The 26,274-nt window shown below is 45.4% G+C and overlaps 2 protein-coding genes across 6 annotated transcripts in view; one reads left to right on the top strand and one right to left on the bottom strand.

Annotated features, from left to right (window-relative positions):
- LGALS3 (galectin 3) overlaps nt 1-6,628 on the top strand; it is a 31,858-nt gene extending 25,230 nt beyond the window's left edge. For both annotated transcript variants that reach the window (XM_040968666.1, XM_040968665.1), the window contains 5 exons: nt 249-270; nt 722-991; nt 2,798-2,886; nt 4,702-4,867; nt 6,324-6,628. In XM_040968666.1, coding sequence (XP_040824600.1) covers nt 253-270; nt 722-991; nt 2,798-2,886; nt 4,702-4,867; nt 6,324-6,479 — 699 coding nt within the window. In that variant the 5' untranslated portion in view covers nt 249-252 and the 3' untranslated portion in view covers nt 6,480-6,628. The remainder of the gene's footprint in view (nt 1-248; nt 271-721; nt 992-2,797; nt 2,887-4,701; nt 4,868-6,323) is intronic.
- A 2,316-nt stretch (nt 6,629-8,944) lies between these two features.
- Nucleotides 8,945-26,274, bottom strand: part of DLGAP5 (DLG associated protein 5) — a 40,620-nt gene continuing 23,290 nt past the window's right edge. The window contains exons 12-20 of one of the 4 annotated variants that reach the window (XM_040969241.1): nt 26,007-26,167; nt 24,021-24,116; nt 18,171-18,390; nt 16,092-16,260; nt 15,460-15,485; nt 14,223-14,272; nt 13,521-13,737; nt 11,522-11,571; nt 8,945-9,354 (exon numbers count right to left, since the gene is read on the bottom strand). In XM_040969241.1, the coding sequence (XP_040825175.1) occupies nt 9,202-9,354; nt 11,522-11,571; nt 13,521-13,737; nt 14,223-14,272; nt 15,460-15,485; nt 16,092-16,260; nt 18,171-18,390; nt 24,021-24,116; nt 26,007-26,167 (1,142 nt within the window). In that variant the 3' untranslated portion in view covers nt 8,945-9,201. Of the gene's footprint in view, nt 9,355-11,521; nt 11,572-13,520; nt 13,738-14,222; nt 14,284-15,459; nt 15,486-16,067; nt 16,261-18,170; nt 18,391-24,020; nt 24,117-26,006; nt 26,168-26,274 lie in introns of all 4 variants that reach the window. The other 3 variants (XM_040969240.1, XM_040969242.1, XM_040969243.1) reach the window with 3 other exon arrangements.

The following is a 26,274-nucleotide window of genomic DNA, read 5'->3' as shown; positions in this document are numbered from 1 at the left end:
ACGAGTCAGAACACGGGCTAGTGTGCTGCAAGTTGCAGTTTATGAGTTAAATAAGGTTCTGCAATCCAGCTGGCAGGCAGGCACCTCCGCCCCAAGAAAGGTTCCTGGACTCCCCACTGCCAAGTGAGGCGTTGCACCTGGAAACGGACTGCAGCTGGGCAGTGGACTCCACGAGGTTGCTTGCAAGAAATCCACGAGCTCCCTTCTAGCCTCCAACATTCACCTGTCTCTTTTTGCTTCCCTCACAGGAAAATGGCTGACGGTTTTTCGGTGAGTGTCTCCTGCTTTCTCACCCTAACACCCATTGCCCGGGGCCCGTCTACTAGTCTCCTAGCCTGTGGTTTCCCTGTGGCTCTGTGCAGATTCTGGAAGAAAGCCAGGCACAGGCGGGCCTGGAACCTCTGTAATGGCCCAGGGGTGGGTGTTGGTAGCTGCTTCTCTCCTGTTGATAGGCAAGTGAGAGCTTGGTGAGGAGAGCTAGCTCCTGGCCACGCAAATACAGCCCTCTCTGCTCTGAGAGGAGCCAAGAAGAAAGTGGAAAGGTCCCATCTCATCAGCTGAGTTTGGTTTGGAGAACTCTAGACTATTAAGAGATGGGAAAAACTCCTTACTGTTTTAGACCTTTTCCACAGCCTTTCAATTTGTGCATCACATTTTCTTTGCTTTCAAAAAACTGTGTAACTATTTCCTATTTTGTAATTATTTATGTCTTTCTTTCCAGCTCCACGATGCCCTGTCTGGGCCTGGACACCCAAATCGCCAAGGATATCCTGGCCAGTGGGGGAACCAGCCTGGTGCACCAGGCTACCCGGGGGGCCCCCATCATGGACCCCACCCTGGGCATGGACCCCCTGGCCCCTACCCTGGCCCTGGAGGCTACCCCGGGCATCCAGGTGGACCTGGCGCCTACCCACCACCACCCCATGGACAGCCAAGTGCTCCTGGAGGTTACCCAGGCGCCAGCCCTTACAGCACCCCTGGTGGAACACTGGTAAGGCGGGGCTGGGCATTTTGCGTGCTTGCCACATCAAGGCCTTCAGGGAGCTCATCCCAGCCACAGTGCCTGTCTGTGCTCACATTGCATTACCACGTGTTCTGACGCAAAAACACAGCAGCAACCTCGTTTCTTGTCTCACACGAAATAATAATTTTCATGTGGACAATTCCAGTTGGCAAAGCAGGATTTATTTAGGAAAAAGGGGGAAAAAGGGTTCCTGCCATGGTGTCCTGAGGAAAAACCCCAGAACTCCTGCCATAGTGTCAGGAGGAAGGAAAAACACTCAAGTTAATGGTGGAGATGGTGTCTTGTATGAATCATCTCAGGGGAGTTATTACAAAAGACAATGGCACCTGGTTTCGAATCAACCCTCATAGGGGTGGGACTGGTTAACTTCCTGCCATTCTAAAGATAACTGATCACGCAGGTACCATCTCTGACAGTGGCCCAGAGATGAGATTAGATGTGTCACTTCTTGCTTTTGTTACAACTTTGAGATGGTGAATTCCTATGTTAATAATTCTACCCCGTGTCTGGAGAAATTAAGACATGGGGGAGAAAAACAATTTTATATTTAAAAAAAAATAACTTGGGGAGCAGAAAAACCCTAGCTGCCTAGTGTCCCATCTGACCCCTAAGACACTGTGATGTACCTTTTGCAGGCATCACTAAGGGTGCTTTCATAGAAGCTGCATTAAGGTCACAGGACTGGGGAACAAACACCCCAAGTACCTAACACATGCAGCAGTGGTGCCAGCACACAGTAGACCCACCTGTAGGATGCTGTGGTTATGCCTGGTTTTCACCTGAGGAAATTGGCAGGAGATGCCTCCCTAAAGCTCATGCGAGACGTGTCTTATGGGGAAAAACATGCATGGTTTCAAAACCTGGTAGTAAAATGTATGCATCTTTGTGTTCCATTTGCTCATGATCTCTCTGAAGTCCCTTTGGCAATGGACCCAGGGTCATGGTAAGAGTAAGAACCCAGGTGACCCAATTGTGAAAGACAACATGGTGGTTATCCAAGGGTTGGGTTTTCGTTACAACAGTGGAAACATTAAGGCATAGAACAAGGAAAGTGCCAAATAACTTAGTGGGATCAGATCACTCTGGGACTCCAAGGAAGTTCCTCACATTGGAGGCTCCAGAAGGGAAACTTTTGGGGGACAGAGTGGCAGAGACCCCTGCTGTGCTGGAAGGCACTACTGGCAAACTGACAGGAGGATGTGCAGGGGTCACCTGGCTCTGGGCTAGAGACATCTGGGTGCAAGTTGAATGTGGGGGACACACTGTGAAGGGAGACAGGGCCACCAATGGGGTTTTGGGGATAGCCTCAGACTGGGAACACAGAGCATCACTCATTTGTGGAATGAACTGTGCCAACTAAAAAGTGTTCAGGTCACAACTACCGTGTGCCTGACAAGTAGGAGAGCCCCAGCATGCAGCAGGGTGCCTGCCTTGAGAGCAGGACAGCCACAGCAAGGCTGTGAACAGGATCCTAAGAGTGCACGAAGCACCCTAGCTAAAGCCTGACCCCAAAGAGTCCATGGGAGTGACAGCTGGGAACAGCCCAGGTCATCCTGGTGGCAGTGTTCCATAAGGGAGCTGCTTCCTCATAGGCAAACTCGTGTCTCCAGGCGCTGAGCAGGGTGGCCTTGAAGTCTGGAAATACAGCTTTGGGGAGGGTTGGGTGTTCCTCACTTGCAGTAACAGTGCCCAGGCTGGAACACCACCACCGTTCTTTTTTCCCAGCAAACCTGACCCCTAACTGTAATATGCATGTGCCCTTCTCTCTTGCAGGCCCTGCCTTATGAGCTGCCTCTGGTTGGAGGAGTCATGCCCCGCATGATGATAACGATTCTGGGCTCGGTGAAGCCCCATGCTGACAGGTAAAGAGGCCCAAACTAGCAAGCCCCAGGTATTTGCTGCTGGGTTGTTTCAAAAAGAAAGGTCTATGTTGAGTTTAAAACTTTCATGTATGTATTTGAAATGCAGAGTGGTGGTCATGGGGGGGAATCTTCATCTGCTGGCTCACCCGCTAACCATCAAAATGCCCATGACGGCCAGGGCTGGCTGTGACCCTGGAGTCAGTACGTCAATCCAGTCTCTTGCCACCTTCTAGGGAGTTCATTAGCAGAGGCTGCAATCAGAAACAGAGCCGGGACCCAAACTCCGGCACCCTAACATGGGGTGTGAGCCTCTTACGGGGTGACTTAACCACTGCCAAATGCCTGCCCCTTATCAGGCTTTTAAAAATAACACACTGAGACTTATAGCTTGGTATACAGGTGAGGTAGGATGCTTATACTCACACGTAGTATGAGGAGGCGGAGAACACATTGAAGCCACTCAGTGAGCCCGACCCTGGGGTTAGCTAAAGCCTTACCAGTGCATGACCCAGTGCACAAAAGGTTCACCTCTAGCCATGTGCACAGGTTTATTCCAGAATCCATGAAGAGCCCTAGGAATGTCCACTGCATTGCCCCCTGGGCAATTGGGGAGACAAAGCATGGCTGCCAAGATGAACCCTGTGGCTGTTGGGCCAATTCTGCACTCACACAGTGCCTGCACTCGCTCCCTCTGCAGCAGCCCGCTCTGCTCCTGCTCGATGCTCGATGCCGCCAGACTAAACTCACCCTTCTGTCCGCACAGCCGGGAGAGCTTCCCTAAGCACCCTCTGTCCCTGCATGTTTGACAGCAAGTTACAAAGAATATACCAAAGCACTACAAGTCCTGGGCAAAATGGATTAAAGAGGATTTCATTTTGGCTAAAAAAAAAAACAAAAACATTGGGGCTATTGGTTCTTTGCTCCAAAGGAATCCTATTGTCATTTTCCTCAATTTAATTGTCTGAGGATACACCTTACTGGGAAGATTAAAACATCCTGAGAATCTTTGTTAATCAGTCTGCAGTATAGGCCTTATTTTAAAATTTTATCATCTTTAAAGACAAACAGGGAAGGAGGGAGGATCTTCCCTTCACCAGTTCACTGTTGTCACCTGCAACAGTCAGGGTTGGGCCAGGCCAAAGCTGGTCAAGCAGAGCTCTACCCACATCGCCCAAGGCGGTGGCAGAGACCATCTCCTGCTGCCAGCCAGGCCGCAGTGGTGAGAAGCTGGTAAGAAACGAAGTATTCTATACAGGCAGCAGATGTCCCAAGCGGGGGCTTCACCTGCTGCGTCATGACGGCCCACCTAGGCCTTGCTTTAGAGCAAGAAGCTCCCCAACTCTGGTTTAGTCTCCCAGCAACACACCTGGGAAAATCAGCCTGGGAAACACAGGGGACTCTGTGTTATCATCCAAGGACAGGCTCCAAAAGCAGCACATGGAACGCTGAGTATTTTTATTGTTATGACTTTATACCTTGGCAACAGGGCACCATGAGGATGCTCGCTATCTGCTAACTTTGGAGTTGCCCATGACAGGCACGGAAAGCACCAAGGCAGGGCAGGAGAGAGAGAATCATTAATATCTGCAATACCTGGTTCTAACCCTCTCCATGGAAGGGCTGGCATGAGTGGAATCTGAAAGGGAAGGTATTAGAACGGAATAAGAACGGTATGACCCAAGACACAGACTTAAAACAATTTAGTCCATAGTCTTGCTGACTTTATGGCCATGCATAGACTGACTACTTGGCCCAGTGTATTTGCAGTTGGAACCCACACTCATCGTAGTCACTGTGGTCTCTGGTTTGAATCAGATTTGCTCTGAATTTCGAGAGAGGGCATGATGTCGCCTTCCACTTTAATCCTCGCTTCAATGAGAACGGCAGGAGAGTCATTGTCTGCAACACCAAGACAGACAACAACTGGGGAAAGGAAGAGCGGCACATGGCGTTCCCCTTTGAATTTGGTAAACCCTTCAAGGTAAGTAACCGCCGCTCTTCTGCATTGATTACGTGTATTTCTCAAGGCCAATCTAAAACTGCAGTGTACCAGTGTACTTAACATGAAACTATTTTTAACTTCTATTATAAGGGGGGCCTGGGGAGACAGGGAGAGGACATGGTCTCATTGGTTCACTCTGTGAAAGCCCACAAGAGTGTAGGCTGGACAGGGCAAAGGCAGGAGGAGCCGGTGAGAGATCCAGCTACTTAAGCCATCACCCCGAGGGGTCTGCATGGTACGACAGTGGCATTAGCAGCAGAGGTAGGACTTGAACCCAGGCCCTCTAATGTGGGATACAGGTATGTAAAGCAGCATCTTAACCAGCATGCCATATACCTGTCCACTGACATGAATTTCTATCACTGGTCCTGGGGCACCTAAGCCACTGGTCTCTCCACCAGGCCGAGAGCAATTTTCAGGAGTGTCACACTGCCAAGTTCCTTACAGTGGCCTCCTCAGTATCACTGTGCCACCTCTCCAAGTTCAAGCTTTCCGGAAATGAAAAACAGTATTTTCAATAATTTTTAAAAATCACATGTTTATGGCACAATTGTATTGAGACTTAGTTTTTCTTTCTTTCTTTTTTTTTTTTTAAGATTTATTTCTTTATTGGAAAGTCAGATATAGAGAGGAGCAGAGACAGAAAGGAAAGCTACTCCCCAGGTTGCCACAACAGCTGGAGCTGAGACAATCTGAAGCCAGGAGCCTCTTATGTGTCTCCCACATGGGTGCAGGGTCTCAAGACTTTGGGCCGTCCTTTCCTGCCTTCCCAGAGCTGGGTTAGAACTGGTGCCCATATGGGATCCTGGCACGTGCAAGGCGAGGACTTTAGCCACAAGGCTACTGTGCTGGGCCTGAGACTTAGTTTCTTAAAACACAGCATGGCGATCATAACTAAGCTTCAATAAAAACTGTAGAATGAATGAATACATTTGTTTTATGAAATAGAAAATCTATAGATTTTTAATTGAGTTTTCCATCATTTAGCCCTCTCATGTCCTCAGAGGTTACACCCTGCTGACCTATAACCACCGTTTTATACAGCTTTTTGTTGGGGGCTAGCATTGTGGTATAAGAAAAGGGCATTCTGCAAAGTTGGCATCCTTTGTGGGTGATGGTTCAGTCCTGGCAGCTCCATTCTGTGAGCTCTGTGCTCATGTGCATGGGAAAGCACTGGAAGATGCCCAAAGTGCGTGGGCCCCTGCACTCATGTGGGAGGCCCAGATAAAGCTCCTGGCTCCAGCCTGGTCCTAACTGTTGGACTCGTCTGGGGATTGAACCAGTGGGTGAAACTTCTTTCTCATCCTGAACTCAGGACAGACTAACTTGAAATTATTTGGCATCTCATTTCTACATTTAAAATTTGAGATATAGATGATGTGTCTCTGACATACCTGAGACTTCATCTAACAGTGTAGTGTGTGTGCCATTTCAGATACAAGTCCTGGTGGAACCCGATCACTTCAAGGTCGCGGTCAATGACGCCCATCTGTTGCAGTACAATCATCGCATGCGACACCTCCGGGAAATCGGCAAACTGGGAATTTCCGGTGACATAAACCTCAACAGTGCTTCACATGCTATGATATAATCTGGAAGGGACAGACAGCTTCAAAAAGCAAAATTTAGTCTAAACCTATGTTATAAGTTTTATGTTCACTATGAGGGAAAGGCTTCACATTTATTCACCAGCATCCTTCTTGTAGGTCATCCTTTTAATAAACATTCTTATGCCAACAACTGCCTGTCTTCATGTCACTTATTGCAGCAAAGTAGGTAGTGATACTAAAACAGTATTAGAGTCTCCTAGACTTTTCCATTCTTGTCCTTTTTATCCCAAAATGACAAGCACCAGGAAATGCTACAGGGAAATCACTTTCATTTTCTTACCTCAATAGTCGGGAAAGCAAGGTATTTCCACAGTTTCGACGTCTGTGGGGCCAGGACAGCATGACCCTGCTTGAGGAAGAACTCTGGGTTTGGAGGACCCGTCGGCATAGAGGGGCCAGGTCTCTGCCCCCCAATCAGGCTCGCTCACTGACTCCAGGATAACTGGAACATGGTGCTGGTGCCACTGGCCCAGGCAGCTTTCTCCAGCTGAGGCAGCACTCCTATGGGGGGAGGGGGAGAAGGAAGAGGGGAGAGGGGAGAGGCGAGAGGCAAGAGGGCAGAGCTGAGGGCTTCCTGCCATGGTGTTCAGCAGTGAGAAGTTTTTTTTTTTTTTTTAAATAATAATTACATGGTGGATCAGAGTGGGAAGGATCGAGGTTTAGGGGAAATTGTGTGAATTCATTACTTCCAAATTTGCTCTTTCTTCTTGTTGTTTCTGGGGGAGGGGGAACCACTCATGACTCTCCACATGTACCACTGTCCAGGGCTGAGGAACCACCACCTCATATCAACCCGGAGTCTCACTGTGCACATATTCCGAGGGTTCTGTCCAAGTGGTTTGGATAGTTCTGAAATGCTGCTGATTTCACTGATCCAAGGATGATGTCACCCTCCCAGAGTCCATCGGCTCCATTCACCGAGATTTTTTGCTGTCATCGTTTGTTCGGGGTAGTTGACCAGTTAGTTCTGTTCTGCTACAGCACCAAGTGAGCTGCCATATTGTCCTTTTACAACAGGGCCTGTATCCACTGCCCCAACTTTATCAATAAGTAGGGCATGTTCTTGAGAGTCCAAGTAGCTGTGTCAGGTGTCCCAAGCATTGCCGGATCCCCCACCCCTGGGGTACAAGAACTCGACATCCACCTAGAAGGCAGTTCTCAGGGCCCGGGACAGGAGACCCAAGCCCTGCCAGATCCCTGACCCCAGAGTTCATGAAACCAACACCACCTAGAAGGCAGGCCCCAGGATCTGGGCCAAGAGACCCACCCCCGCCACTGGTTCCCCTGTCCCTGGGGCTCAGGAACCCACCTTCACCACACATGTGGGCTCCATGACCTGAGCCAAGCTACCCAAGACCTGTCAGGTCCCCAGTCCCTGGGATTCATATATTTGGCCCCCACTTGGCCCACGATGGCATGAAGTTGTAAGTGCCTAAAGACATGGGATGGTACATTTCAGTGTATATTTCAATAACTATGTGAATCACTATCCTCAACTGTCTTGCTTGTATAAATAAATGGAAGAACACATAAAAGAGATTACTTGATTTCTGTAAAATTAAATTACCTGAACCTTGGTTTCTGTGATTGTAACAATGTGCATCATGTGAAGAAACCAAGTATACACTAGAAAAATATAATACCCAAAGCTGTTACAAGCCAATATATTTAAAATTCAAACTAAGGGGCCTGGCGCGATAGTGCAGTGGTTGAAGTATTCGACTTGCACGCCCAGGATCCCATATGGATGCTGGTTCTAATCCCAGCGGCCCCCGCTTTCCATCCCTGCTTGTGGCCTGGGAAAGCAGTCAAGGATGGCCCAAAGCCTTGGCACCCTGCACCTGAGTGGGAGACCCAGAAGAGCTCCTGGCTTTGGATTGGCTCAGCTCCAGCTGTTGTGGTCGCTTGGGAAGTGAATCATCGGACGAAAGATCTTCCTCTCTGTCTCTCCTCCTCTCTGTATATCTGCCTTTCTAATAAAAATAAATAAACCATAAAAAAAATTCAAACTAAGAATTAAGCATTAAAAATATAATATAAATAATCCTGGGCCCAGCATGATGTCTTAGTGATTAAATCCTCACCTTGCACACGCTGGTATCACATATGAGCACCAGTTTGTGTCCTGGCTGCTCCATTTCCCATCCAGTTCCCTGCTCGTGGCCTGGGAAAGCAGTACAGAATGGCCCAAAGCCTCGGGACCTGCACCTGCCTGGGAGACACAGAACTTCCTGGCCCCTGGCTTTGAAATGGCTCAGCACTGGCAACTGTGGCTGGCCACTTGGGAAGTGAGCCAGCAGATACAATATCTTTCTGTTTTGCCTTCTCTCTCTAAATCTGTCTTTCCAATAAAAATAAAAAATATGTATACAAATATAAATAATTCTGTCAAAGTTTAATATAGTATTTCAGTTGAACCAAGAAGCATTTATAAGCTCTAAGTGAGTATAGTTAACTTTTAGTTTAGACATTTTAAACAAGAGGCAATGCATAATACTTTTTATTCTGCATGGTTAATGTATAAAATGTTCCACTATCCACAGAAATATATCTAAAACACAGTTTGAGAAATGCAGAATATTAACCCATTTTATGATACTATATAGTGAATCAAACAGAAATAAACAGAAATACATATTCTACAAATTTCCATTGTTGAAGAATATATCACAGCACTGATAACGTGAAGGAAAATGTTCTGATTTACTTTTGAACTCTGAGTTCCTCTGGCTGCTCAGCACCGACGGGCCTCAGAGGGGAAAAGGCAATCAGGTTGCCCCCAAAGGAGACGTGTCGGCCATGATCCAGAGGCCGCCTCTCCATCGGGGTGTAGAGATGGCCACAGTTCATACCTGGCTATAGAACAAATTCAGAAATGTTACTTACGTAATTGTCAGGAATGACTAATTAAATCTTTACACAACTAATCACATATGTAACTAACATAGTTATTTAGAAAACCAATAACAAATGTTATTTGTTTTAACAAAATTACTGGGTAGAATGGTGGCATTTTTCAGATCTATTTTCAAATATTCTAATTTTGATACTTAAGAAGGTGATTATTATCTCAATGGTCTTAGCGTATGCAGGATAAATATAACGGAGACCAGCTGTTAAGACATACATGCATCTCCACAAATCCTGCACCTGTAGGCTTTTTACAAAGAGAGTCTGCTGGGAATTTTCTCCATGTTCAAATGCTGCTATGGGGCAAGTTAAACTCTGGGCTTAGAGCACACCAACGGACTTCTTTAAAAAAAAAAAAAAAGAGAGAAGCCTTTAAATTCTTATGATATGCGAAAATGGGAGAAAAAATAATGTGAAGCTAAATCATAAGATAAAAAGATTAAACATTTGTGTCATTGATAACAAAGACAGTATATCAAGATTCATTCATTTCTATATTTACCTAGATCATAGAGGGTGAGAGCCAATCAACAATGTATATTTTAGACCAGAAAACAGGAACAAATCTTTGTTACAGAAGTTGGCTTATGCTGACACCTCCAACCCTCCAGGTCTGTATTCATTCAAAGAAGGTGAAGGCCAGGCCCAGCTGGGGACCTGGGTGGCTGGGGTCCTAGCCTTGAGCGCCAGGATCCCAGAGGCGTGCCAGTTCCTATCCCAGCTGCTCCAATTGCTATCCAGCTTGTGGCCTGGAAAAACAGTGGAGGAAAGCCCAAAGCCTTGGGACCCTGCACATGCATGGGAGACCCAGAAGAAGCTCCAGCTCCCTGGCTTAGGATTGGCTCAGCTCCAGCTGTTGTGGCTGCTTGGGGAGTGAATCAAAGGACGAAAAATCTCCCTCTCTGTTTCTTTTCTGTCTATCTGACTTTCCAATAAAAATTTAAAAATAAAAGTAAATAAATTCTACAAAAGAACCAGCCTACAAAAACAGTAATCTTAAAGAATTAGAATACAGGACCTGGCGTAGTAACCTAGCAGCTAAAGTTCTTGCCTTGTACAAGTTGGGATCCCATTTGGGCACTGGTTCTAATTCTGGTTGCCACACTTCCCATCTAGTTCCCTGCTTGTGGCCTGGAAAAGCAGTCGACGACGGCCAAAGCCTTGGGACCCTGTGCTTGCATGGGAGACTCAGAAGTCTCCTGGCTCCTGGCTTCCGATTGGCTCAGCTCTAGCCCTCCAGCCACTGCAGCCACTTGGGAAGTGAATCATCGGATTGAAGATTTTCCTCTCTGTCCTCCTCTCTGTATATCTGACTTTCCAATAAAAATAAATAAATCTTAAGAAAAAAACAAAACAAAAAAGAATTTGAAAGCAAAAAACCAATGACGTCAGACATAGCCTAGCAGCCATGGTAGCTTAGCAGGTAAAGTTTTTGCCCTACATGTCTGAGATCCTATATGGGTGCTGGTTCTTACCCCGGTGGCTCTGTTTCCCATCCAGCTCTCTATTGTGGCCCGGGAAAGCAGTAGAGCATGGCCCAAAGCTTTGGGACCCTGCACCCATGTGGGAGATGCAGAGGAGATTCCCAGCTCCTAGCTTCGGACTGGCTCAGCTCTGGGCACTGTGGCCGCTCACTTGCGGAGTGAATCAACGGACCAAAGATCTTCCTCTCTGTCTCTCCTCTCTGTATATTTGACTTTGAAATAATTAAAAACAAAGAAAATAATAAATGTCATAAGGTGGGATACCTACCTCTCCTCAACCGTGTCTGTCAGAAGGGCGGTAAGCTTGCCGCATACTTTTCTTGCATCCCTGGCAAATAGCTAGCATAACCTAAGCCACATACTAGATTTAGAATTATCCAATCAATCTGTCCTAACAAATTTGATGCACAAATCATATTGGAAAACAAATCTTGGTTTACACAACATGACACCTTTAAAAGCAAACAAGTTTATAGAGATTTTTCCACTCAGAAAAAGATAATTCAAGAGTAAGCAATGCAATGACAAGATTAAAATTCAATTTGTATACAAACTGAAATATTAGTATTCATTTTATAAGACAAAGAGACAATATAAAGAAACTTACAAAATGAAGTTAGAAAACTTACTGAATCAAGAAGGTAGTGTTCAGTAGTGAGACTTCCATTATCAAATAGTACTGAAAAACAGAGAAAAAATTAGTGATTTCTAGCTTTAAAAAACACTCTCAGTCAAGTGTTGGCAGACGCGAACCAACCCCTAAAAGGTAAAATTGCACATGGCAAATACAAAAACAACAGAGGCATAGTTACAGAGGAAGGGAGAGAGATCTTCCGACTGCTGGTTCATTCCCCAGACGGCCACCACAGCTGGGCAGTCAAAGCCAGGAGTGTGCAACTTCATCTCCAACATGAGTCAGGAACCTTCCCCAAGAACTTGATCTGACACCAAATGGGATGCTAGCATCACAGGAAATTTAATCCTCTAGAATGCAACACCAGTTCTTATAATTATTTTTTTTAAATTTATTTTTTAAAGACTTATTTTTTATTTTTACTGGAAAGTCAGATATACAGCGAGGAGGAGAGACAGAGAGAAAGATCTTTGGCTGCAAGGCTGGAGCTGAGCCCATCGGGAGCCAGGAGCCTGTTCCAGGTCTCCCACGCTCCCAAGGCTTCGGCCCATTCTCTACTGCTTTCCCAAGCCACAAGCAGGGAGCTGGATGGGAAGTGGGGCTGCTGGGTTTAAAATTGGCCCTGTATGAGGATCCTGGGGCATGCAAGGACTTTAGCCTCTAGGTTTCTGCACCAGACCCCTGAAAAATTATTTTTAACATAGGTAAAAATTTTGGCACAAGTTCCTTTTAGAACTATTTATTCATTTAAATTATTTGACATATACACAGAAAGAAATCTTCCATCAACTGATGCAATCTCCAAATGCCCCTGGGACTGGGCCAGACTTTAAGAAAAGAGTCAGTATCTACAGCTTGGTCTCCTATGTGGGTGGCAGTAATCGAAACACTTGGAGCTGGAACACAAGTGGAGTAGCCAGATTTCAAGCTGGCGATTATATGGGATGCCAACACTGTAGGCAGCAGTTTAACAAACTGTGCCACATGCAAGCAAGCCCTGCTCTTGGTAAAGTTCTGATCCTTAATTTTCGCATTAAAAAGTTTCTTGTAAACAAATTTCATGCATATAGCAATAAAGGTACCCAAAACATGAAGAACAGCTGAATAACCTGGCGATAGTTATAACATTTTTTTCCCTTGGGTCCCAGCTAAGTCAGCAGCAGAAAGTAGCAGGAAAGGGCCCGGTGTGGTAGCCTAGTGGCTAAAGTGCTTGCCATGCATGTGCCAGGATCCCATACGGGCACTGGTTTGTACCCCACCTGTTCCACTTCCATTCCAGCTCCCTGTCTGTGGCCTGGGAAAGCAGCAGAGAATGGCCCAAAGCCTTGGGACCCTGCACTGCGGGAGGCCTAGGGGAAGCTCCTGGCTTTGGGTCGGCTTAGTTCCAGATATTGTGGCCTCTTGAGGAGTGGACCAGCAGATGGAAGATCTTTTGTCCCTCTCTCTGTAAATTTGAATTTCCAATAAAAAAAATTAACTTTAAAAACAAACAAACAAACATCAGCTAAATCTGGCATACAGTACTATATGTAAAAAAAAAAATCTAAGAGCTGTTTCCTACTGTAGAACAATCCCACTAAAGTAGTTAAGGATAAGATAAAAGGAGGAAAAATGGGATTGTGAAGGAGGAAGAGGAAAAACAAGATGCTGAAGGTTTGCAGATATTTGTTGAAAACGTTAAAATGTGAGGGATAGTCTCCCGAGCTTTCACTCACAGTGAAGGGTCCCCGGCCACTCGATGACGCAGAGTGCCTCTCACAGCCAGACCGGACTGGCCCTGCTTGTGGCTTGTATTAGACTCCAGAGTTCAGAACTTGGGTGAAGAGCGGAGTATCATTCAAGCTAATATTTATAAGCTATTTATAGTGAATGTCCAACTTTACAGTCTTTATGTTTGGAACAGAAACTCATAGGCATTTGTGATGCGCTAACATCTTAGTCCAGGTTTATGTCCCTAAACAAAGGCTCACTTCAATACACTTGGAAAATCTTACCTGAATGAGAAGCTTGAGTTTCTTCTGGCGACATGTTATTTAATGATGGCATAATTTTTTCAGGGCTAGTCATCAGAATGTCCTGTAGAACCGCTGGAGCATTTACTTTCATTTCTTCTTTTCTATTCGCATTAATATCATCTGCTCCTTCACCAACATGAAGAGGCAAGCTTATTCTGGATAAAGAATCCACCTCCAAATTTATCTTATTTACATCCTGAAAATTAAAATGCCATTAATTTCATTATTGAAACTGGGACAAATAAAAGCTTAATTAATAAATTAGAAATACCAAGAAGAGTGACATTTTAAACACAGGTTAAAGAACATTATCTCATTTTTTTTAAACAACTAGTTTAGACACTATTATAGAAACACCATGGTTGAAGGCAAGTTTCTTAGTATGTTACTAAGCTCTAGTTAGGCAACTGACATTTTCTGTGAATGAAATAGTAAATATTATGCTTGACACTGGGTCTTGTGTGAAAACTATTCAACTTTACCAGTCCATTGCAAACACGGCTGCACGTAATACGCAATATTCCACAGTGTCACTTCAAACAACCCAAGGCCATTGTAATAAGAGCCAGCATTCTGTATCAGTCATCCAGACTTCCCATGGAAACCCGAGGTGCTGGTTGCTAGTTCAGTCTATTCAACGATCAACAGATGCCATAGACTGCTGCCTCTGACAGCACTTACATGGTTTCCTTCAACAAAACCTTGTGCTCCGGGACACTGAGAATCTTCTACTACTTGGTCTCTGAAAAAGAAAAAAAGGCAACATTATGCTCAGATAATTAAACATTCTATTACCACCTATGATGTTTGCAGCTTATCTTTTATGGAGAGAATTAGCTTGGGAACGGACCAAAGATGATGCCAGGACCCAGCCTGACGCAGACAGCGAGGCTCTGGACTCCTGCTGCAGCAGGCGGCCTCCCAGGCGTCGGGCTAACACGGCCATACTTTGAACCTTAACAGTCAAGATGAAACTGATTTCTGAGTGAAAGCACAACTTCCTATCAGATTTACTACACATTTATGTTGCCTAAGTAAGGTCTCTTCAGGTAATTTTGATGCAGTTGTGTTAAAGGAACCATTGTGCAAGACTGCCCAGTGTCCAGTTTCACCAACTAAAACGTGAATACACTAAATTACAACCTTTAAGTTTCTCACTTAAAAACTGGGTGAGTGGGTATTTTGTACCTCACGGGGTTGCTATTAAACGAGATACTGTTAAAACCAGAATCACGCCTGGCCCATAACGCATGTTCAGCACGCGTTAGTCCTCTAGCTTCACGCTCTGCCATCTGTCATGATGACTATGTCAAGGGACTTTCCGAGAAGGATAGTATCAAAGTGCCTACTTCTCAAAGACTCTGGAGGGAAGCATCCCAACTGCCTCCTGAGCTTCTTCATTCAATCCGAGAGGCAGAGAGCTGCACAGAAACAACTCCCATCTGTGGGTCACTCCAAGCACCCACAATGGCCAGGGAACCCAAGTCAGCTGAACCAGCTCTTGCATGTGCATGACAGGAACCCGGTCGCTAATACAGGAAGCTGGAATCAGAGCCAGGGCCAGGAGGCAAATCCAGGGATTCAGATGGGAAACACGGGCAACTCAACCAGCACCTGAGCTGCTAAATCAAACACCTGCCCTAGCAATGCTTTTCACAGAGGCTGAAAAGAGTCAATGAACTTGCCCCAGAGTTGCATGGTCCTAAGTTATGAAGCTGATTCTGAGCTCAGATGTGCTGAGCACCAAAGCATACTGTACTGTATCCGTTTCCTTAGTGCCATCCTCCCTGCTGCAATGCAAGTGCTGGCGTCCCATATGGATGCTGGTTCCTGTCCCAGCTGCTCCACTTCCCCTCCAGCTCCCTGCTGTGGTCTGGCAAAATAGTGGAGGATGGCCCGAGGCCTTGGAACCCTGTACTCAAAGTGGGAGACCTGGGGAGGCTCCTGGCTTCAGATCGGCTTAGCTTCAGCTGTTGCAGCCAACTTGGGGAATGAACCAGCATATGGAAGATCTTTCTTGTCTCTCCTGCTAATCTTTCAAGTAAAAATAAATCTTAAAAAAAAAAAAAGCCTGTATGTTACAGCGTCATTGTGAAATCCAATATAAAATATATGACGCATTTTACTAGCTTAACAGTTTAAAAATGGTAAGCATCTATTAAACTTCTAATAACATGTTAAAAGAAATAGCTAGGGCAGGCTTGATGGGTCAATTGGCTAATTCTCAGCCTGCAAATGCTAGCATCTCACATGGGTGCCAGTTCATGTTCTGGCTGCTCCACTTCCCAACAGCTACCTCTGCTTATGGACTGAGAAATCAGTGGCAGATGGTCCAAGTCCTTGGGACCCTGCACCCATGTAGGAGACCTGGAACAAGTTCCTGCCTCCTGGCTTTGGATTGGCTCAGCTCCCGCCATTGTGACCATTTGAGGAATGAACTAGCGAATGAAAGATCTTTTCTCTGTCTCTCCTCTCTGTAAATCTGCCTTTTTTAATAAAAATAAAGCTTTTTAAAAAAAGCAATACCTGCTTTCAGAAGCGTCAGCACACACAGTATTTCTCTCTTCGGCATGATCTTGGCTGGTGGCTTGAGAAGCTGGGTCCTCCGCAGACACAGCCTGGGTCAGGTTCGTGTCAGCCCTGCTCTGAGACCCAGCTTTGCTGACATACCTAGGTGTTCCCAGCCTTTCCGAATTCCGATCTGAAGAGATAGAAAGTCCTAGAAGATAGAAGAAATCACCTTAATAACATCAAATAGTTCTTTAAGTCTTTTTAATAATGAGAAGACAGTGTAGATTCTAACAAGCAGCCCCTATCTCCTATTAAACAATGTCTGTTACTATGAAAAGCTAGTGGCTTGGGCTGGCGGTTAGAACAGTGCGTTAAGCCCCCCTCTGCAGCACCAGGATTCCATGTGGACACTGTTGTGTCTTGGCTGCTCTACTTCCAATCTATTAGCTCTCCGGTAACGGCCTGGAAAAGCAGAAAATAGCTCAAGGACCTGAGCCTTTGCAACCATGGGGAAACCAGGATGAAGGTTCCAGTTCTTGGCTTTGGCCTGGCCCAGCTGTCTTTTGCAGTCATATGGGGAAGTAAATCAACAAATGAAACATCTCTCCAACACTTTCAAATAAATAAATAAATATTTTCTTTCTGTAAAAGATTTATTTTTATTTTGTTTGGAAAGGCAGTACTGTGGAAACCAAGGTGGCGTGGTAGGAGGGAAAGCACTTTGCAGGACAGGCCCTACTCACAAGTCCAGAGCTTCTAGCCAGCGCCTCACACCTTATCCTTACTAGGAGTAAGCAATAAGGAACCACCAGCATGAAAGCCAGGAAATCTCCCAGCACGCAGAATCAAACAGCAAGGACAATAAGCAAACATAAGAGTCAAAGACTTTTTTATCCACTGATCTACTCCCGAAATGTCACAATCACCAGTTCTGGGCCAGGAGGAAGCCAGGCCCCTAGAACTCCATGAGGGTCTCCATGAGGGTCTCCCTGACGGCTGGCAGGGGCGCAGGTGCTTTGGCAGGAGGCGGAGTGCACTGACCATCAACTGGCACTCTGATACAGGATGGCAGTGTCACAAGCACAGTCTTACATCCACTGTTGCCAACTGAACAAAGTCCTAATACAAATGAAAATAAAAACCAACTGCCTCCTTAAAGCATTCGTTTTAGAGCCTAGTTAGAAAAGTGTGCTGGTTTGATGCTGGTTTCCTTTTCATCTTAAATTTAAGCCCAACTTTTAAACGACTTGTGAGGTAACAAAGTAGTGAGAGATGTAAACTCACTTAGAAAGGTGGGTGTTCAGCCTAGCAGCAGAAATACCCAGGTTCTGTATTAGAATACCGGGTGTAATCCTGGCTCCGGCTGCAGGCTCCGGCTTCCTGCTGACATACACACTGGCAGGCGGTAGTGATGGCTCAAGTACTTGGGTTCCTGCCACACGTGTAGGAGCCCTGGATTGAGTTCCTGGCTCCTGGTTTCAGCCCAGCCAGTCTCAAACATTATGGGCATTTGGGAATGATGACTAGATATGAACTCTAACACTTTCTCTGCCTCTCATAACAAACTAAATAAACAGATACAAAAGCCACATTAGAAGACACGTCACACTTGAGCTAATCTGATTAAATCCAGCAAAATGTGATACTGTATTTCATTAAAATGAAAAATCTTGGGCCCAGTGTGACAGCATAGTGGCTAAAGTCCTCGCCTTGCACACACCAGGATCCCACATGGTTGCCAGTCCTAATCCCGGTGGCCCTGCTTCCCATCCAGCTCCCTGCTTGTGGCCTGGGAAAGCAGTGAAGGACGGCCCAAAGCTTTGGGACCCTGCACCCGCGTGGGAGACCCAGAAGAGGCTCCTGGCTTCGGACCGGCATAGTATCAGCCGTTGCGCTCACTTGGGGAGTGAACCATCGGACGGAAGATCTTCCTCTCTGTCCCTCTCCCTCTCCATTTATCCGCCTTTCAATAAAAATAAATAAATCTTAAAAAAAATAAAGAAAAATCTATCTCTATCTCTTCATATGAAAACTTTTCCACAACTTACATAAGTCCTACTGATTCCAAATATCTCTTGAACAGTCTTGGAAGAAACAAAACAATAACAAAAAACTAACCTGAGAATGATTTAATGGGGCTCTCAATTCTGAAAAATCCAGCATCAAACACAATTGTATCAACTTCTGTTGGCATCACTGAGGCTGTTGCCTCACCTCGTTCTGCTTGCTTAATTCGCGCTCTCATTGCATTTTTTATGGCAGCTAGACGATTTTTGGCTGCAATTTTTCCACTATCATCTTGTTTTGGTTTAACAGTTACTTTTGGGACAGCTTTTTGCTGCAAGAGAAATTCTGGTGTTTAATAAGGTTTATATTATGATCTTATAAGAAAAACACAATTTTTGCCCTCTAATTAAATTAAAAAACAAAAACAGGGCATTCATACCTTCCACATATCCATCATTTATTCAACAAGTTCTTAGTATGTGTTAAAAATTCTGGGGGCTGAAAGGTAAATGGCAAAGTCTCTGCCCTCCAAGTGTTGACGTGGAGGACAGATGTCCGTGGTCAACAGCTCACAGCGCGGCAGACTGTGAGCAGGACACCCCACTCCTCTTCAGACATCAGGGAAGGCTAACGGGAAACAGCAGCACTGCTATCTATAACCGCAATAAGGCAGGCTAAAGAATGAGAGAGGAAGGAACTGAGTCAGTGAGCACAATGTCTGCAAAGTCCAAGGAGCAAGGAAAGCGTGGTAGAGCTGCCAGAGCTAAGCGACAGTTAGACTCTTTCCAACCTAATTCTCTTAAGAAGCTACATTTATTAAGACAAAGAAAAAAAGAGTTACTGGTGGTTTCTCAACTGGAAATTATTATCAAATGATTACTGGCTACAGCCTAGATATTGGACTAGGGGACTTATAAACAATTAAGAAGGCAACTATTGCAATGATACAGGCAACAGTTAGAAAAAGAGGAAGAAAAGCGGGCAAAGGGAAGTGATTCAAGGGGCATGTAAGAGAGACAACCAAGAGACTTAGACTCACTGGCCGGGCACACGGGGTGCAGACGGTGGACCACAGCGAAAGGAGGACCACAGGGGAGCCTCACCCTCCCACCTGCACACCTGATGCAATGGCAATACCTATCTCTGTGGCAGAGAAACATGAGTACGTACAGACTTGTGCTCGTTTGGGACATACTGATTTCTAAGGCACACTTCTGAGTCACAGGGCACTGATTGCAAGAACCTCCACAAAAACAGCAGTTACAGATATCCAAGTCCTTTGCAATAAAGTGGTTGTAGCACTTACATTTAACTTGAATACATTCTCCCATTTCCAGCTTATAACATCCAATACACTGCTAGACTGTGCTGTTTAGGGAATGACAAGAGAAACATTTGTGTACATTCAGTTCAGACAACTCACGCACTGATCTAATCTGAGTGAGTGACTGCAGCTGTGGACCCCAAGGTGCAGTGGTCGACTGCATACAGAAACGGAGTGGAACGGCAAGTGTGCTTTGAGGTGAAGATCTGAGAATTGCACAAGGTGGGCAGGACTGTACAGGAAGAACATAGAAGGAAAAAAGAGCTGGTGCAGACATTTTAAATATTTAAAATATTTACGAGATAGAAGACCTTGCAGCTGGGCGAATTTGGAAGGGGTTCAGGCCTTGGGGCTGGGGGCATCTGCCGCTCCTTGCAGTGTGGTGACTGTGGGGGGTGCCCCTGCCGGGTCAGACCCAATGCTGGGGACTCACGCCAAAGACACTGCTGGAAGGCAGTGAATGAGTCCTCAGCTCTCCCAGGGACTCTGGGATTTTTAAGATATGTAGTTGCTGCCTGGGGACACCCATGACTAAGGCCAGTTTGAGTGTAGGTGAGAAGTGAATTTTTGGGTATTCTCAGTAACAGGGTCATGAAAGATTCAGGCATGCATGGGGACCAAGATCTGGTGGTTTGGAGGGAAGTACCCAGAAGATAATTTGGGTTAGACAGATTCACCAGCTCAATTAGAATACAGAGATGGGCTGTTAGCATAGAACATCACTGATCGCCACACACTAGCCCACACCAAAGCCATGGATGGGTGCCACTTTGGCAGGGTTAGGTATCATTACCCGTCTGGGTGGTGGAGTGGTCACAGTTGGCAGGATCAAGATACTATCCAGCATGCGAGAGAACTTGGTCGGGGGGTAGACTCTGTGGGGTTGTGTGGGCCCAGCCCTCTGGAACACAAGTCCCCCTGGTTATCTCGCAAGCTGGAGTTGCAATGGTCTAAGCTAGGTGTGACCATGCCACCTGCCATCTCTCACGGGTAAAGGAACCCACAACAGTCAGGGTAGGTCAAGGCAGCAGCACTGAATGTGCATCTTTAAACAGGATGTGGGGTGGGCCGGGTTACCACTGGAAGGGGGCAGAATGGGCAGGGCTGAACAAACCTTAACTCACAAGAAACAACAGAAATCAGGTTGGAGCACAGGTCATGCCACATAGGTCCTTGCACCTACTGATCTGCGTGAGGCAGGGACACTAAGCCACAGCATCCAAGGGGCCAGGGCAAGTGAAGGGCTGAGCCAAGCTAAGACAGAGCAAGCACTGGCCTGCATGTGATCTAAGGCTGGGAATAGGCCCGGTTGGGGAGCTAAGGGGACACCCTAGCTGGGTTGAGGTTCCCACCAAGGGGCGCATGGGCTGGAATTGGGGCTGCGTTCTAATCAGGATACGATTATAATCTCACTTGGCACAAGTGTGGACTGGGACTGGAAGCACCAAGGCGGGCCAGACTCCAACACCATCTGGTGCTCTGGAGGACCGGGGGGAGATGTGTGACAGACTAGGCCAGGTCTCAGCCCTTACTGAATCATGTGTGAGCTGTGTGGGTATGGAAGAGCTGTGGCTGGGTTGAAACACCCAACAGTAAGAACCAGTTTGTGCTGAAGGCCAGTCAGGAAAAGCCATTGTTCCTGCTAGGACAGGAGGTGAACTGAGTAGGGCTGGCTCATGGACTCACTGGTATGAAATCTGGCACTGGGAGAGTTTCTGATGGAGGAGCATGGACAACTTCTCTGGCAGGACACAGTCCCTGCAGGTAAGTGAAACAAGCACAATAGGGAACAACCCAGAACAGGAAATTGAAACTATCCCACTGGCATACACATGCCATGGGTTGGGGGCAGACCAGGCTGAACCTGTCCACATCACCCACTGGAGAATCCGAGCACCAGAACAGGGTGTGGGTTGAGCCAGGTTTGGTTGCAACACATACCAGTGCACAATAAGGAATGCCAACGTGAGATGAACCATCAGATGTGGTTGCAGCGCACAAATAGCACATGTGACAACCAGGGAGGAGGCAAAGCCAACAGGGGAATGTGGGCTCTCCTGCTGGACAACTACTTCCATTGGAAAGTGTGAGTTGGGATGGGGGCAGATCAGACTAGGCAGGGCTATAACGCCTGAGGGCCTCATGTGAGCTACATAAGGGAAGGGCCACGGTGGGCTGACTGTTCTGACTGGTGCAAGCAAAAATCAGAGTGGGTGAGGGTTGGCTGGGCTTAGCTGCAGCATTAGCTGGCAGAGGCTGGCACTGGGAGCTAATTCTGTCAAGTCAAATGCCAAATCACCTGGAGAGTGCATAATCTGGGAGTGGGTGTGGCCTAGAAGGGAAATAGTGGGCACCTCCCTCAGGGTCACCACTCTCACTGGACAGCATGAAAACCAGGACAGGGGAAGGGGTGGCTAGAAAGGCACCTGCCAGTAGGTGTATGGGCTGGATAATAGGTTGGTTGGGTTGAACTAGGCTTCAATGTCCACTGACACGTACGAAAGCTAAATGGGATGTGGGACAGACTGGACAAGCCTGAGGTACATACTGGCAAGTATGGGAACCAGGGTAGGGGGCAGAACTGGTGGGGGTTATGGGGAGTTGCTCCAACTAGGCTGCAGCTCCAACTGGTTTGCGTGAGGACCGAGTATGAAGTGGGTAGGATTGAGCTGGACTACAACACCCATTGGTTCATGAGGAAGACAGGGCTGGAAACAGAACGGACCCAGCAATAGCAACGACCAGCATGTGCACAAGCTGATTGGTGTGACAGACGGCGCTGGAGTCTGTACTAGCAAACTCACTCAAGAATCAGATCTGGGATCATCTCAGATGAAGTTTCTTTGGCGATCCCTCCAACTGAACTGCTGATCTCAGAACCCCAACCATGAAGAGACTATGTTAGTCAGTGGACTCTGAATAGGTTTCGTTGTGATTGGAACTGTGAGATTGGCAGCAATCCAGAACTGATGAACTATCAAAACTGTTCGAACAGGACCCTCGGAACGTGCCTCATGTTGGGGACCGGGGATGGGTGGGAGGTTGGGTGGGACTTTTTCCTTTGTTACTCCCCTGATCCCAGATACAGGGAAAAATGATAATATTAGTGTGGAAACAATGGTATTACCCACTTTCACCCTGTAGCCCTTGACCCTTTGTACCCTAATCAACTAAGATTATTAAAATAAATTTTTAAAAAATTATTTAAGAGATAAATGGAGAAAGAAACTTGCAGACAGGACTGAGGAATGAACAGGAAGCAGGGACCAAGTCAGTGGAATGTAATTTCAAGGGCGCAACAGGGGCAGGTGTGGTGGCTCAACAAGTTAATCCTCTGCCTGAAGCAATGGTTTTAGTCCCTGCTGCTGCACTTCCAACTCAGCCTCCTGTTTATGAACTGCAAAAGCAGAGCAGGATGGCTCAAGTCTGTGGGTCCCTGCACCCACTGGGGGACCAGGAAGAAGCTCCAGGCACTGCATCCATCTGGGCGGTAAACCATGGTCGGAAGATCTCTCAACCTCTGTCTCTCCTCCTATTAATCTGCTTTTCAAATAAAAATTACTATTTTTTAAAGCAGACATATTAAATTGTGCAGAAAAGCTGCATTTGATAATTAAGTAGGTAATGCCTAAGAATTTAAAATGGATTAGTGATGACAATGAATTGCAAGGAGTTGCAGAGATGAACAGGAATCAAAATTGTAAAGATAAGGGTAAAAACAGCCTTTTCAGGAACCATCTCAGAGTGGGAAAAAGACAGGAATACAACGGGACAAAACGAAGGAATTGTGAACCCCACAGCATAGCTGGCTTGTTTTAATAAGCTCAAAGGTAAAACACTTAAACCTGTCAAAAAGTTGCCAGAGAGCAGAGGGGAGGAGGGACAACTGACAGAATGGGTGTTTAATACAGGGGAGTGGGAGACAGTGGTACCAAAGCATGGGTAAAGTATCAGTTTCAGCTCAATCATCTTAAGTAGACCACAAAATAAAGTAGAACAGAGACACCTGGTGACAAATGACAGAATTACAAGTCTCTGATAGTTTTAGAAAAAGGTTCTTACAATATTTTAACACTTTAAATCCCTAATAAATATTTGGATTATAGCAATAATATAAAATATCAATCTAGATATCTTAAGTTTATCACCACAGATGTTTCTCTAAAATCACAAAGAAAACCAGTAATAGAATTTGAACATATGACAAATATCTACCTAAAGGAAAAACATTTAAACTCCAGAATCACTACAGAAATAGTTCCCATTGCGCAAGATTTACATAAAGCTTACTAAATCAACACAGGAGAATACTCAGAATAACATCTGGCACGTACAAAACACTATGCAAATTATCTCCTATTGTTCAAGTACAGATTAACAAATGAAGCTAGGATGGAATCACTGTGGCACTAGTCTACGAGGCACCATGTGGGTGCTCTGATTTAATCTTAGCTCACTTTCCTCTCCCAAGATAACCACCTAAATTGTGTGATCATTTCTTTGCTCTTTCTTCAACGTCAATAATATATGAAGTTTACTTTGATGAGAAATTTTAAGCTGCATATTTTAAAAACTTGGCAATAAAATTGTACTGTAATAAAAGATCAGGAATTTTGGTGTAAAGGCCAAGAACTTACCCGAGAGACTTTTTTACTTGCATTATTGTTAGTGTTTTGCCACCCAGATTCTTCCAGTTTGGTCAGATTATTAAATTTTTGGTTTACATCTTCTATCTGTTAACAAAGGACAAATTTACTGAAGTTAATGGCTAACTACATTAACACTACAAATTAATGAACTGAAGCTTTAAAAACAATTTTAGATTGATAATTCTGTATGGCCCATGAATGATATTACAAATATTTAAAGAGCCACTGGCAGAAAACAGGCTTTCCACCCCTGAAAAATGTCATATACAAAAACTCCCCAATTACTTAAGTATTATTAAAGAAGTTTATCAATGTTTTTCTTCCTTAAATTGTCTACTTTTTTTCCTTTTTTTTTTTCTTAACAGTTATTCACCTCTTCTCCCACTGAAGGACATTTTGACTGCTTCAAAGTTTGGGCAATTAGGACTAAAACTGCTATAAAAATATCCAGGTGGGCCTGGCACAGTAGCCAAGCACCTAAAGTCCTTGTTTTGCATGCACTGATATCCCATTCAGGTGCTGGTTTGTATCCTGGCTGCTCCACTTCCCTTCTGGCTCCCTGCCTGTGGCCTGGGAAAGCAGTAGAGAACAGGTTACAGGTGGGGTGGGTGTTTGCTCTATTGAAAGGGTGAGACTTGGGCTAAAACTCCCACACCCTGCAGCACAGCTCCTAAGCCTGATCCCAACTCAGCTCCTGATGCAACAGGTGACACCACGCCTGGGTTCTGTCACCCACCTGTGATGGCTGGCATCCCCCTCCGGAAGGACCCAGGCTTGTATCTAGGAGTCAGAAGCATCTGGAGAGGGAGCCAAAGAAAGCAGCTCTCCGTCTTCCTATCTCTGCCTCTCTGCTTCTCAAATAAATACAACAAAACAAAATGCCTCGGAAATTTTGAAGCTTTTCCTTTTATGTAAATAAAAATGATTCAGGATTAATCAATTATGAGTAACTGCCAATACAACCTAATGAGGCAAACAGTCTTTCAAACCAGCAGTGCTAGGAAAATTGGTTTTTACAAGCAAAAAGATGAATTCAGACTTACCTACAACATACAAAAAAATTAATCAGTTGGATTACAGAGTTAATGTAAGAGCTGAAACAGCAACCTTTAAAATTATTTGTGGCACTATTCTTAACTATAATGTCATAATCAAAACAGACAACAACAAAAAAACCCTGACAAACAGAGCTTCACCAAAATTCAAAATGCCCCGCACTCCAATCTGAACTCGAAGGTTCCTATGCTTGCTGCACTGCAATGACCTGATCCACTTTCTTCACACACCATGTTCCCTTCAACCCTTCATAGGGACAGGTCCCACACACTTCACCTTTTCTTGGCTTATTTCCTTATTCTTATAAACTACATTATCAATTTTCCAAGAAAGAGAACATGGGAGGAGAAAAAAGAAAAAACAATACTTGGTCATTAATATTTTGCTATTTCTTTTTTTTTTTAAAGATTTATTTATTTATTGGAAAGTCAGATATACAGAGGAGGAGAGACAGAGAGGAAGATCTTCCATCTAATGATTCACTCCCCAAGTGAGCGCAATGGCCAGTGCTGCACCCATCCGAAGCCTGGAGCCGGGAGCTTCTTCCAGGTCTCCCATGTGGGTGCAGGGTCCCAAGGCTTTGGGCTGTCCTCGACTGCTTTCCCAGGCCACAAGCAGGGAGCTAGATGGGAAGTGGAGCTGCCGGGATTAGAACCGGATCCTGGCACATGCAAGGCAATGACTTTGGCCACTAGGAAACCATGGAGACCCTGTTTCTGTCCTTTTTATGGACAGTTCATAAAGGCACTTTCTAATATCGCTATATTACAGGTAAGCTAAGACACTATGGACTCATTTTACAAGTAACTCTACTAAAAATAAAATTTAATAAGTTAGTATATTCAAAAAAATTAACAAAAGTTAATATATTCAAAGCTAAGTTAATATATTCAAAGTTAATATATTCAACTTACATACCTGAAAATTGACCATATCCCAGAATCCATCCAGGTCTGTACATGTTGTCTCCTTTTCCCCTCGTTTATATTCACAATCGTTTACCAGTCCTTCAAACTGCTTGAACCTTTCCTTCATGAGCAGCCTTGTCTGACCAACTGTTGTGCGAATAAGATCTTTAGCTACAGGAAACACAGGGTTTTTAAAAGTTAAAGGATGAAACAGGACCTTTACCGTGAGCTAATGAGTGGATAGTTGGGGAACACTTTATCCCAAATATTCTAAGGTT

This window comes from Ochotona curzoniae, unplaced genomic scaffold (genome assembly GCF_017591425.1).
Source record: "Ochotona curzoniae isolate NIBS_2020 unplaced genomic scaffold, NIBS_Ocur_1.0 scaffold_4701, whole genome shotgun sequence".
NCBI classification, from domain to species: Eukaryota; Metazoa; Chordata; class Mammalia; order Lagomorpha; family Ochotonidae; genus Ochotona; species Ochotona curzoniae.
Note: the sequence above shows the minus strand (reverse complement) of the source record. Positions and strands in the feature narration are given on the sequence as shown.